The sequence below is a fragment of the Gouania willdenowi genome, chromosome 17 (genome assembly GCF_900634775.1).
Source record: "Gouania willdenowi chromosome 17, fGouWil2.1, whole genome shotgun sequence".
Lineage (NCBI taxonomy): Eukaryota > Metazoa > Chordata > Actinopteri > Blenniiformes > Gobiesocidae > Gouania > Gouania willdenowi.
The window spans coordinates 27,098,508-27,113,087 of NC_041060.1; the positions used below are offsets into that span (position 1 = coordinate 27,098,508).

General features: G+C 42.0%; 1 protein-coding gene across 5 annotated transcripts in view; it reads right to left on the minus strand.

Annotated features, from left to right (window-relative positions):
* Positions 1–14,580, minus strand: part of LOC114478897 (glypican-5-like) — a 162,411-nt gene that overhangs the window by 128,603 nt on the left and 19,228 nt on the right. For all 5 annotated transcript variants that reach the window (XR_003675921.1, XM_028472237.1, XM_028472236.1 and 2 more), the window contains exon 2: positions 14,001–14,162. Coding sequence is in view for 4 of the 5 variants with exons in the window: in XM_028472237.1 (XP_028328038.1) it covers positions 14,001–14,162 (162 nt within the window). In the remaining variant the exon portion in view is untranslated. The remainder of the gene's footprint in view (positions 1–14,000; positions 14,163–14,580) is intronic.

The following is a 14,580-nucleotide window of genomic DNA, read 5'->3' on the forward strand; positions in this document are numbered from 1 at the left end:
GCGTTAAGGTCATCTCTTAGTATGTGTTGCTTCAAATGCTTCCAATACAATAATACATTTTGCAACTTACATTAAAAACTGTGTTACGGTGTCTAAGCTGTTTTATCACTCAACAGTTTTTAATGAACAGGGATCTATTTAGTAAATACAACTCAAAGTAATATGAATAAACATTGCTTTTTCCATTTTGCCTTTGGCTGATGGAACAGAGTCCTTATTGTTTAAAAGTAATAACAGTAGGAAACCTTAAGAAAAAGTTATAAAAGGTTCAGCTGGCAAAGACAAAGCTTAAACTATCACTCATGTTTAAGAGCTACATGTTTTGCATCATTTAAATGACATTTACACAAATACTGAGTTCTGAAAGCAAGAAAGAATAGGTAACAAATAGTGGTTGAACCAATAGGTTAAAGCAGGGGTCTGCAATGGAGCCGTTTTGCCTCATCTCACCTGGATTAAAGCCCTTCCGGAGCCAAAAAAAAAAAACCTTCTCAATGAAGATAATACAGTGTATAAAATTCTACACAGTTAAAATAATATCTGAATTTGATAACACATGATCATGTTGGTCAACACATGTTAATTGTTAATTGTTTATTTCTTGCAACATATCAAGCATGCATATTAAGGCGGCCTGTTGGCAATTAATTACATCTTTCCCCACACAAATACAATCTCTATTTTTTTCCAAAATAGTATTTTTGTTAGTTTAGTTATCTTATAAGGGATTTAAAACTTAAGGTTAGCCGCAGGTGCAAGGAAAGTTGATGGTCAGTAGAGGCTGTAGCAGTGTAAGTAGGTTAATAATAAGTAGTTATTGCAGTGTGATTTATTTTTAGGTTAACCAATTGTTTTATCATACTTTTATTTGACATTAATGTCATTAATCATCAACACCCTCTGTAAGAGATAACAATTAATTATTTAATTTTTGTTTTTTAAAGCTACAAAGAGCCATTGCAAAAGCGTCAAAGAGCCACATGAGGCTCCAGAGCCGCAGGTTGCAGACCCCTGGGTTAAAGGGATCATCCACTGTTTTTACAAATCTGTAAGAGGAAAGAAGCCGTTGTGACCCAGAAAAAATCTGTGACCACAAGGGGCAATAGTTCCAACTCTGTGATTTGGTAGTAGACAATGAAGCAGAGAAGAAAAGCTCTCCGAAGGGACCTATACTCTCACGCTCTTGTGGTTGGAAGTTAGCAAGTAATCACAGATTGTTGAAGACACGGTCACAGATTTTTTTCGGGTCACAACTGTTTTTCACCTATTTCGGTAAACAAGAGGGTTACATGGGCATCTTTACCCTTTTCTGTTTTTTTTAGAGCAACCAAAAGTAACACAAGTTGGAATTTTCACCAAACAATGGCCGTTTACAGGCAATGGGGCTCTGTGATGTCATCAATCATGTGATTTCAAGATGGTGGAACATAGGCTCCTAAACTGTAAAGTAGTCTTATTTTTAAAAGGCAATGAAATTGATATGATGCATAATAATGTGTTTTGTTAATATATATATATATATATATATTATAATAAGTACATTTCAAAGATTTTAGGCCAGATTTGTAAAAACAGTGGAGGATCCCTTTAAAGCTTTAATCAGGTATTGTTTGGATCATTATTATTGTGTACACACTGTAAGTCCAATGATAAATTTTCTGTATTAATTTCATATCTTTCATGAGATCATTTAATAATCCAAATCAGATTTAACAATAAATATGATACAGCAATGACGATATTGTATTTCTAGCATGTAGCGTGGACGCCATTACAAATCAAATCCGGCTGAAAAAGTAAGCAACTGGCAATGCCAGTTAATGATTTCATTTACCAAATCATGAACCCTGCAACTCTAAACAGGAATCATGTGAAAAATTTTTTTAAAGCAATAAGTTGGAAATAGGCATAGCTTGAAATGTAATATGATTTGACCATAAATTTTATTTTCTCCTTCTGAGACAGGCAAATGTCTGTTGGTTAACCGATGGATAATTATAAACAGACCTATTATGGAGCTTAGAAGTGTGGAACAAATTTAAGATGAAAGGGACTCTAATTAGGAATTTCAGACTTTTTATGGCAGGTGCTGCCCCTGTTTCTATTTAACATGTCTACAATATATTTATTGTCTGTACAGTCATGTCTGGATTGATTGCAGTAAAGACAGAAATGTACTATTAGTTACAGCTGAAACCCTTGTGCTATCATAAGCAGTATGACACCAATTATTTTTGAAATAATGTAATATAAATAAAAAATACATACAGTACTTTAAAGATCCTATATCATGCTATATCAAGACCTTCCAAAATTAACTACATTTTGCAAACTAAAATACTAATTTATTTAGAAATGTGACTTATTTTTTTTCCAACCTGGAACTTGAGACGCACGATTTCTGGGAGAGCCATCTCTCCCCGTGTGAGTGCCACCCATTTCATGACCTAGCCCTAGAGCCCCGGCAGCATGGGCAACAGGCACATCCACCAAACTTTGTAAACAGTTCCAGAGATGGAGGAGCGTTCTGTGGAACCTTACGTTTTTGACACAGAATCGGTCCGGTTTGAAGACATAATTTACTGAACAATCCACTTTGGAACTGGCAAAGGTTCACCAAGCAGTCTTCTGTAAAGTGACGGTCACAGACTAACGGATGCTGGATGGTGTGTCGCGTGCTCCCAGAGATAAATACCAACCACGTTTAACGAGTAGACTCTTCTTTAGGAAGTTTGAACAAATTCCAAGGACTTTCGCAGTCGAACACGCATTTTCAGTTACCAGACATTATCACTTGGTACAAAAACAAAGACTGTGTCTTTTTGCTGTGTAGACAATGGACAATGGAAAGGACAATGACTATCCAGACAGAAGTTCTTCGGCCGCTCGCATGCCTCTAGCAGCAGAGAGAATGGGCATGTATGTTCACTGTGGAGGGGCAGCACCAGCAGCAGTCACTTCCTGGAGAGGACAGTTCAGAATGCCAGTGTCATCGCGAGCATTTGAACCGCTCGTTTTTTCAGAAGAGGGCAGAGAAGCAGCTCAGAGAGCAGGATTATTGAGGATTTCTCAGAGATGCAAAAAAGAATCCCAATAATACTTTGGGCGTATTTTTCATAAGGAATTAACATTGTCACAAGGTTAAAAACTCTAAAAAGTTGATTTGCATGATATTTGACCTTTAAGCTTTGTCAGTTTGATGATAATTTACAAGACATTAACTCAACATTATTCTGGTGGTGGAGTGGGTTGTCTTCTAAATCAGAGGTGTTATTCGGCAAGAAATTGAACCTCAAGAAGGTGTGTGTGTGTGTGTGTGTGTGTGTGTGTGTGTGTGTGTGTGTGTGTGTGTGTGTGTATGATAATGCAATGCACTTTGGAATAACCTAAGTAGTGGTTAAGTCTATTTTGACCATGAAGCATTACAGTTGATAAAAACAGTTGATATTGCGTTCCCTAGACCACAAAATGTGGTATGATATATTATGATTTATAATATAACATTTTGCTGGTTCTGATAGAGAAAGAAAAATGGGCTGCCACAAAAACAAAAAGTGATCACCCTTGGCTGATTGGTGTATCATCCATCATTGGTCAGTGAGACAGGGCAAGGCTTTTTTTCGTCAGAAACATTCTGGTTATACATTCATCATTTTTTAGAAAGATTTATTTTAACTCCCTTCCAAAGAATGAATGACTGAATAATCGTTATCCTACTTGTTCCGTAGGGACTCTGGAATGGTACACAAGGAGCCAAAGACTTGCGGACCAAGAAGGAGAGGCAGGGGAGTGTCTATTAGAGGATGTCATGAGAAAAATACATTGTCTTGAATGTGGGAGTGATGAAGTGAGACCGGTAGTGGGAGATGAGCGAAGGAAAGCCAACTCCAACCTACACTGAGCTGAGGAAATGAAGATTCATAAAAGAGTAGCAATGTGTTTTAGAATTTTATTCCATTAATGGTTTTAAAGTTCACTGTCGAGTGCATGTTCACACCCTTTGTCCCTGGGCTTCATACCAATATTCCCTAATGTGTCATAACAGTTTCCTGTTGTTTAAATCTGCCATCATTCATTTTTGTCAGTAAAATAAAAGTAAATCCAAAGTCTTTGACCTTTAGAAGCTTTTCTGGCCTTTTCTGAAAGTACATTTGATGAGCAGCTGCTATAGGGATCGTGTGCATGGAGAGATTGACATGTGTATACACCCACATGTAGACACGCATGAGACATTCATGACTTGGGGGATCTATCAGTGAAGCACGGGTTCAGCAGTGTCAGACAGGACACGGGAAAAAGCAAAGCTGGACCAATCAGCTGCAGAGGAGTAGGAATCCTATCAGAAAGCCAGACAGACACTTCTCTAGGGACACCGCCAAATTCTTTTGGACAAGAAACAGTTTGTGAGGGATGGGACTTTGTCTGAGAACCAAGAATTTTTCTGGACATCAGCCTCATTGCAGTCTGACTACTGAGGCTTTGTTCAAACTGGCAGCTTGGCAAAATTTTGAATAGTTTTTGTTTTTTAAACATTGTCAGAAAATCATTACAGTACATGGAAAAACAATGAGTTTGTGGGGAAAACGTGGACCTTCATTTGGTCAATGTCCATGAGCGCTCTTGGTAAATTGCTAGTCCAGAAAAACATTGGGCAACAGACTGACTATAACCCACTGAGGCAGGTGATAAATCAGGATCAGTGCAGACACGCAGCAAAACAAAAACTGATTGACTATAGCACTTCTCACACACCCATGCATACTTTCACTGGTCTTACACTTTGACCACAGGCCCAAATGTAATCTCAATTTTCCTTTCTCAGTTTAGTGTTCTACACTTATGTGTTTTACATGCTATGCTGAGGTCAGAGGAGAAGTTAAAAAGCAGAGCTAATGAGGGAAGCGATATACGTGCCTTTATGAGGCTTTAGGCCTTTGCTTCACTCCTCCCTCATTTCCTTTGTTCTTTCCTTCTTTTCCCCAGTGATCTACAGTTCTCCAGACTGATTAAAAGCATCCTGCCAAAATGTCTCACATCTACTCAGGAGACTAAAAAGGCCTAGTTACAACACAAACATGCAAAGAATACACACGCGCTTTTACGCAATGCATTTGCTCCTCTATTAAGTCAATAAACACTCTTCTTCTCCACCCAGCATGATTGAATAAGACAAGTAGGGATGGATTCCGGATATCCTTCCTAATTCTAGCATGAGCTCATGGTGCCGTTCAATGTCATCTAGTGTCCAGGCTTCAGCCTCCAGAGTAATAACCCTGTCGGTCAAAACATCAGCTGAGAACACTATGCAACGTCTGGAAGTGAAAGGACAAACAAGATGATCTGAGAGAGGGTGGGCTGAGGAGATCATAGGGAAACTGAGTGGAGAGAACTTCCATCATCACAGAAAGATCACAGACACACAAACCTTTACCTGACGGAACGGAAATGGAATGGAGAATGAACAGCTGCTGAGTGAATTTTTATTACTGCAAACACATACAACAAAAATAGTGTGCCAACCTCAAATGTAATGACAAACACACATAAATCCCCACCATTGATTAACAGAGGCAATTGCCTGAAGGCAGTTAGCCACCCAGGATAAATCTGGCTGTTCATGAAAAGTCAAGAAAGATGTTTATCCTAAACAATAAATCTTTTCAGAAGATGTCTGGTCTAGGATAAGGAAATGACACAAAAGCTGAATTACTATGAATATTAGCTAATTATATCACCTCATTGAGGATAGGCACCTGTTTTGTTGTAGCTCACAGCCACACAAACTGTTTAAGGTACTTTTATTGATGATGGTGTGCTATATGGGCCAGGAGAAAACATCCATCCATCCATCCATTTTCTGAACCACCTTCTCTTTTTCAGGGTCGCTGGTGTCTGCTGGTGCCTATCTGGGAGGAACAGGAAAAACATCATGCAAACTCCAAACAGAAAGGACCCAAGTGTCCACTCCAGGGCTTGAACCCAGGACTGTGAGGCGGACATGCTAACCACTATGTCACTGTGTGCCCAAAACATTTGTCTTCAGCGAGGAACACTTTAAACTTGATGTGGTCATGCTGACTAAGGAGGGTGTTGAATATCGCACATGCTCATATATTTTTGGTTGCACATATATGCACCAACCAAGATGTGCTAAATCATTGAAATGTGCCTGTATACATTTCTTTAACACCCTTATTGAAAACATATAGACACGTATCATGTTATTTAGCAGTGAGCCAGGAAACCCCTCATATCAATGACTTGTAATCAGATACGTCAACTATATGTTGACTTTTAATCCAGCTTCCTATCTTACTCATCTATCGCACCTGCTCCTCACATTCTTCTGCCTGCAGATACGTGCCACACTTTAGCTCCATTCATCAATCTGTGCACAGATTTTGCTCCTTACTGGAATAGGCAGAGCTGGCTCAGATAACTTCTTGGTTTACTAATGGCACGTTTCTATTGGCGGTATCGGCTCTACACGGCTCGCTTTCGGGACCCAATACTGTTATTCCAGAGCATTTCCATTGAACACCAACCTGACAAGCAAAACTGCCAGACTCCACATATTGCACTTTTTTGCTGCCATCCTCACAAGATCGCCAAAAAAAATCAATGGTGGCCAAATGCTTCCTCTTTGTGCGTGAGTTGATGACTCTTTGCTGTGATGATTCTCTGAACCAATCAGTGTCTGCTTTGTGCCTACGTCATATTTTCAGACCAGGGCTGCTTTTTTTGGAACCTCAACAAAGGAGGTACTAAAAAAAGCAGCACCAGGTGCCATGGAGGAGACACTTTTTCCCAGTGGAAACGCACAAAAAGAGAGTAGAAATGAGCCGAGTAGAGCTGATACCGCCAGTGGAAAATGTGGCATAATTCACCAACAAATACTGGAAAGCAGTGGTTCTGCTGGTTGAACAGGCTGTCTTCCAATATGAAAACTGGCAGTTCAATCTCTATGTACATACGTGTCTCTGCACTGAACTTGGTACCCTTCACCTTAAAGCTAAGACCTTACGAGGCATCTGTCATCAGTGTAGCTTGCAGTGTCAAAAACTGTGAGACTACTCAGGTAGTGAAATGCGATCTTAAGTTACAGTGCATTTAATCTATGGTTTTAAAACCTCTCAAATACTGCATATCATGGTCAGCAATGCAAGCGATGGTAATGTTTTCTACAAGTCCAATAACGCCAGATCTGATTGGGTAGATGCTAACATGCTAATGAGATATAGCCTTTGATAGGAGCTCTCTAAACTGGGCTGTTCAAGACTGGGTTCTGCAATCATGCTCTGATTACCTATCAATTGCGACATGAATTACCAAAGTCTCTCAGTGCAATATATGAGAAAAGAGATCATTGATTCTGACTTATCATGGTGAAATGTATAAAGAGAAACAAAAGTAGTTAGATGCATTATTCCTGTAATGTAAAGGCCTTGCAATTGCATAATAACGAGGACAACATGAAACTTGCTCAGTTTTACAGATCAAATGGGATTTTTAGGTCCCATAAAACTCAGCACATACACAAAAGGATGACCCTTATTGGGTCATCCTTTTGACATGGCAACACCCTGAACAACAAAGCACAGTAGGACTTATAAGGCTGTCAAAACAAAGGCGAGCCAAACAAAACATGCATACATGAAGACAAAATCCCTCACACACCATCTCCGCTCTAAAGGGTTTATCCTTTTGGCTAGCCTAACCAAGTCTACACAACTGAAACAAAAACAAAATTATCTTTATATTGACTGGTTGATGAAAAGACAGATGTACAGAAAATGTTGGAATTTTGGCAAATAACCATATTAACACCCAGGCATTTAATCTTGCTAACCAGATAGGATTCTGTGGTGAGGTGATGGTATAACTGGATAGAGCTGCAATAAGAAAAGGAGGTCACTCACTCATCAACTCGTCTGAAAAAAGCTCCAAGGCTACGAGCACAAAAATCCTCATTACTTCATGCACTGTATGAGACACTTGCTACTTCACATTCCGTGCAAGACATCCAGACAGCAACACGTCCTTACATGGCCTTGAAAACAGACGGCAAGACGTCATCATTTTTCAGCACGATCACACGTCCGCGTCAATTAATATTCCATTGTTGTTTTCCATCTTGGCTTTTTCTAAATGTATGCATCACCTGGTCTTTATGCACAATTTCAATTTAGCCATGAGGTAAGAAGGAAACATTTTTTTTTCTTATAAAGTCAAGAAAAATTAAAGCCAAAAAGGTGTATTATTTGTAGGAAAAAGTGTGATACAATAAAATATTCTGTCCAGATGACTTGCAATTTTAAAGATTACTAAGTGAGGTTGAGATTAGCATCATCTGCCGATGTGGTACTTCTATTCCACCTTACCAGTACTGACAGCAAATGATCAAGCACACTCATGGCCATGGTTCCTCAAAAGATTCTCAAGCTTTTGCAACAACAAAGCTGCTCTTGAGGTTCTTGGTATTTAGCATCCTTTACAAACTTTTCATGGGTCTCATGGATCAGTATCCAAAGATATGCCAGATGTTAATCAGGCAAACTATTGTCTCAGGGCATCAGTCAAGGCCCATGTGTCACACGAGTAAAACAGTATCAATAGTACCACTACAATTTTTCATTTTGGTTCCTCAACTCAGATATCACTAGCACCATTTAGTCTACGGTGAGTTCAGCAACTTTGTAGGCTAAGTAGGGATGTCACAATTATAGATTTCCATGGTATGATTATTGTCAGATAAGTAATTGCAATGTTGTGATTATCATGATTATATTTGCATGTTTTCATTTCATATTAATAATGAATTGGTAAAATCCTATTAATACTCCTTTATAGGTCTTGAAATTTTCCATCTTTGGATGCTCTCATTATAAAATAATACATCAACAATGTAAAATAACATAAAAAGTACAAGAAAATGTTAATAATTAGGGATGTATCGATCTTCGGTAGAGTGAATTAAAAGCAAGGCCGAATAGTAGCGTGTGACGCAATCAAACATTGGGCAGTGCTCCTCCTTTCCACAGACTCTCTCCTTTTCGTTCTCCGTCACCACGTAAAAGTTGGAAGTTGTCCAATTCCACAACCGAGTCCATTGTTAGTGCTAAGCCACAAATCCGTAAACATCCCCATTGTTTCCTCCTCAGTTCACAAGCGATGTAGGGTCTTGCTGCATAGGCTGGTGTAGCATTAGCACAGAGTGCTAAAAGCTGATGTGTGTAAACAACGGGTCCGTGGCTCCAAGCAGTGACTCCCTACACAATTGGCAGCACCAAAAGTAGTGCAGTTTGGGCATCCAGTAGAGCAGTTTGCATTCACATATATGGCAATAAAGTATAATATATATTCTATATTAAACAGCAGTGTTGTTTTCACTGTAAGATAGTTGGAGAGGGAGGAGCTCACATTCTAGGAGGCGTGTTAGGTGCCATCACCTGCCAATTTTGTTGTGCTTTATTTGAAAAGCAAATATTCAATAAACACTTACTTTCTTTAAAAAACATGTCAAAAAATGTATTCTAGGCTATTTATGCACTATTAAAAAATAGTGAAAAACTTAAAAATCGTATTCGGCCAAGCATTTATATTTTATTCGGCTTCGGCCACAAATTTTCATTTCGTTGCATCTCTATTAATAATCATAACGAAAAGTTACGTAGGTAACTACAGTTCTATGAATCCCGGATGACCGCCAGAGGCGGTGCATAAAGCACTGGATGATCATCCTTGCGCATACGCAGGTCAAGAATTAAATGAGAACAAAGTCACATGTGACCTCCCGGTGGCTCACGCTAGTCTATATAGTCACGTGACACTGGAAGCTCAGTCCCTCAAAACTTCTCACAAGCAGGCGATTCCGAGGGACTGGACGCTCTGGCGGTCATCCGGGATTCATAGAACCGTAGTTACCTAAGTAACTTTTCATTCTATTTCATCTCTTCTGACCGCCAGAGGCGGTGCATAAAGCACTGGATGACACATATCATCAAAATCCCATGGAATTTGAGAAAAAGCTGACAATAGAACCAGCCTACCTTATGACACAGATGAATGTTGCCGACGGACTCCCTCCAGTGGGTGAGACACCACCATGTTCACCCTGTAGAACCTCAAGAAAGTTGATCCAGACGTCCATGAAGCTGCTTCACAAGGGGAACACCAGTCAATGCCGCCCATGAGGTGGTCAAACCACGAGTCGAGTGGCACCTCACACCATCCGGTAGAGAATGATCCTGTGAGCGATAGGCCCGTTCAATTACGTCTACAACCCAATGGGCAAGACGCTGTTTCGACAGGGTCCGACCCAAGCGAGGACCAGCATAGCAGACAAACAAGCTGTCGGATTTGCGTACCCCCGCTGTGGCTTGTATATATAATTCAAGAGCACGAACAGGACACAGAGACTCGGGTGAAACTGTGGACCCAAAGTGCGCCAGCTGGAGTGGGTGCACAGTGGTAGTAGTAGTAAGTACCTTGGGGAGAAAAGAGGCATTAGGCCAGAGTGTCACCCCGGAGCCGTCAGCATTCTCGCCGAGGTGAGGGGTATGCGTTCATGGTTTGGGAATCCAAAACCATCCGGATAAAAATGGTCACCTGTGTTAAGGACCAAGTTGCTCTTCTCCATGTTGACACGCAAGCCTAGAGAGGCTGCATGGTCGAGCACAACTTGTGTGTCCCGAATGGCTTCTTCGTGAGACGGGGCGCATATTAGCCAATCGTCCAGATAGGGCAATATTTTGAGCCCCCTAACTTGCAGGGGGGACAGAGCTGCAGCAATGCATCTGGAGAACACTCGAGGAGACAGGGAGAGTCTGAAGGGAAGGACTCGGAACTGATAATGCCTCCCTTGAAAAGCAAACCGAAGGAACCGAGAATGTTGAGGTGCAATTGGAACATGAAAATAAGAGTCCTTCAAATCGATCGTCGTGAAGCAGTCTCCTGGTGATATTGCCCGGAGGACCTGCGGCACACGCAGCATTCTGAACTGAAGAACTTTTAAAAATGCGTTCAGACCTCAAAGGTCTAGAACTGGGCACAAGTCGCCCGTTTTCTTCGGGACGAGGAAATATCTAGAGTAAAAAACCCCTGGATTGAGCAGGGGGTCCACTGGCACAATAACACCCTTGGCTAGTAAGGTGCCTATTTCTGCCGACAGTGATTGTGCCCTGACCGGGTCGTGAATGACGGTAAGTCTGACCCGGCCGTGAACGAGAGGCCGGCAGAGGAACTGAATGCGGTACCCCTTGGATAGTGTGGCATGTACCCAAACGTCTGGGGTGTGGGCAACCCAGAACCTGAGTTGACCCGGGGTAAAATATCCACCCGCCGGCCAAAGTGCCTCAACTGCGTGACTCCCGTCCTCTGGAGGACTTGGGGGGGTCGCCGGTAAAACTGCCCAGACCGTAAAGGGCGTGGGGGCAGAGTTGAACCCTGTGACCTCCTCTCTGGGGCTGGTCTGTGATCCTGGCAACGAGACTCAGGCAACGGATTCGATGGAGCAGAGGAGTACCTCCGTGAAGATGAAGAGGTAGCTCCCGAACTCCCATGAGGAGGGGGACGCCTCTTAAGTCCCCTAACTGTTGCCTTGTGCGATTCGCCTGGGCCTCCAGAGCAGCGGACCCAAACATCTCCCCAGGAACTACCGGCACACTCCGTAATGTTCGTCGACTAGACTCTGAAAGTGGGGACTGCGCCAGACAAACTTGGCGTCGAGTCTGCACCAGGGTAGACATCAAACGCCCCAGCTCCCTTGACATTAGGGCAAACGGCTGTATGGACGCATCCATCAAGCCCTGTGTGGGCTGGTCGACAGCACCACCCTCCAGTGATGCCGCAAGACCTAACATGAGGTGAGAGAGAGAGTTCCCAATACGCCCCGTGGTGCACCCATATCGTACACCTTACACAACAGGTCATCTGTAGCCTCGGGCACCTCGCATTTGGTCGCAGGGTCTCCTCTGGTAGTACAATAAGGGATGCAATAGCTAGTTCGACTACCGGCATCTGTCCCAGGCCAAATTTATTGGCATCTTGCATTGCTGCTAAAGCTCGCCCATCCCTTGTGCTCTCTGAAAATAGCTAGGTATCTGTCCAACACGTGTGTGGCTCCTTCACATATTCCTCTGAAGGAGGAACAGCAAAATACGTAGCGGTCAGTTGGCGCCGAAAGAACGCGCTGGACTGGGCCTGTTGTGCATGTGGCACATCCAACCCTAAGCGAATGAGGGCGGTCTTAATGGCTACAGCCACAGGCTCATCTCCCGTGCCAGGAGAGCCCGTAGAATTATGAGAACCGGACTCTGAAGCTCGAGAGCTCAGCACATCGTGCTCCTCCCGAAACTGGGTGTCAGACACGGCCACGGACATCACATCCTCCTGAGAGGCCACTTCGTGTCCCTGTGGAACCACCACATTTCGTCCCACGTTAGATTGAAGGTTTTGAAGCAGAGCCTTCATTTGAGCTAGCTCCAATGAGAGGTTGTCCAACCTGCCTACCGAGTCCTCCTTCCTCTGCTTCTTCCTCGGACGAGACTGGGTCTCTGAGGGAGTGCGTTTGTGTGTCGTTGGCCGTCCCTCAGTTACCCCAGTAGATGTGGTGCACCAATCCGGAAAGTCCTCGAATGCAGCCAGGCAATCAACCTTCACAGTGTGGCATCATCATGCAATTAGGGCAGGTAGTGCTGGTGAGGGCATCCCGCAGATGGTCCACACCAATGCAGGAGGGGCACAAATCATGGCCATCCTCCAGTTGGAGCGAGGCCAAGCAGAGTCTGCAGCACAGCTGTTCCAACATGGTACCGTGCAGACAATAGGGCGAGCTAGAGTCAGGTCGAGCAGAAAACGCCACTAGTGACTCTAGAATGTTTAAGCACGGGGCCACAACCCGGGTCGAGCAGAAAACGTTACTTGCAAGTTGTGACAGGCTCACAGATAACAGCCGATAAAAACGGTCAATGAATCAAGGAAGACAGCATTGAATCTGTAAAAAAAAACAAAAAAAATAACGTGGCAAAAACTGATAACAAGCTGAAGCAGCTGTAATCAACACCAACGCAGTATTACGGCAATGCCTGTATTTTTTTTTTTTTTTTTTTTTTAAACAAAGTAAGTAGCACACAACAAAGGTGGGCTATATTAACACAAAACTACCGATAGCAAAAGCAACGGCGAAAAACAACAATAAACAACTCGCCAGTTGATGAACAATACACACAATGGTGATGAAGAAAAGCTGAGAACGCTGCTTGTGCAGCCCTTTCAGGGCGAGAAAGCTCGTAGCTCTGACCTTACTAGTCTCAGGGCCACCAGCAACAAACAGCACAGCAAAGTTGGTGGAGTTTGCTCAAAACGCTCACAACCACACACATCCTACCTGTGCGCGAGAAGGTGAAAAGGGACTGACTATATAGACTCGCGTGAGCCACCGGGAGGTCACATGGGACTTTGTTGTCATTTAATTCTCGCCCTGCGTATGCGCAAGGATGATCATCCAGTGCTTTATGCACCACCTCTGGTGGTCAGAAGGGATTAAATAGAATCACATTTAACATCTGCTGTGTAAACAATCAATAAATGCTACATATTAACTACAATATGTACCTCTCTTAGAGAAAACATGAATAAAGGCTAAAGGAGGTAAGTATATATGGAAATAATCAAAATAAATAAGATCAGATTATAAACTATATAATATAACATATTTAATTTGACTAAAATATAATTTATATTAAACACTATCAGAAATATATCAAAGCAAAAGGAGGTAATGATGTTCACTGACTGAGGGCCTTTACAGATTACATGACTCTTCAGTGACACTGTATCTTTAAAAAATGCCTAATTCAAAAAAAAATTTTCATTTTTTTTTCACATTGTATGTACAGATTATTAAAGTAACTGTGTCATGTATTGTCCTAGGAACCACTTCTCACTTGTCCACCATGTGTCTCAAGTCAGCCCCAACAAATCCCAGCAGAAGAACTTACCCTGGAAGGCATCGGAGTGACCAGAGATGAGCTGTTCGAGCTCATAGCTGTATGAGTGAATGTTGTGAAGGGTTTCCCTTTTTACAGCCAAACGGTAGCTCTCCTCCATCTTCCGAGTACAACAGGATGGACCCTGGTGCTTGCAAACCAACAGATCCACATCTAAAAAAGTCAAACAGAGATAGACAACTTTGAAATTGACATTTTTTTGTACATCAATGACCAAAACATATTGCAGGAAGGATTGTAGTTTTTCAATATAAAGGAATTATTTACGAGACAATCTCCTATACCTATATAACCTTTAACCTCCTACGTGAAGACAATCCTCCAGGGACAAACAGCCCAAGGAGGACTATTAAGTCTCTTTCATCTTCGTCTTCATCCAATTGTTATCAGTTTTTTCCAACTCCTTCTCACTCTGTCTTACTTTCCTAAAAAGAATATTAAAATAACTAAACGGTTACTAAATATACTCACATTTCAGGAAGGAAAGGTGTAAGGAATCCTACAAGAATGATTAGAATGTATCCGTGATGTGAATTTAATCAGGTTTTAAAATTAATACAGGAATGTTTCC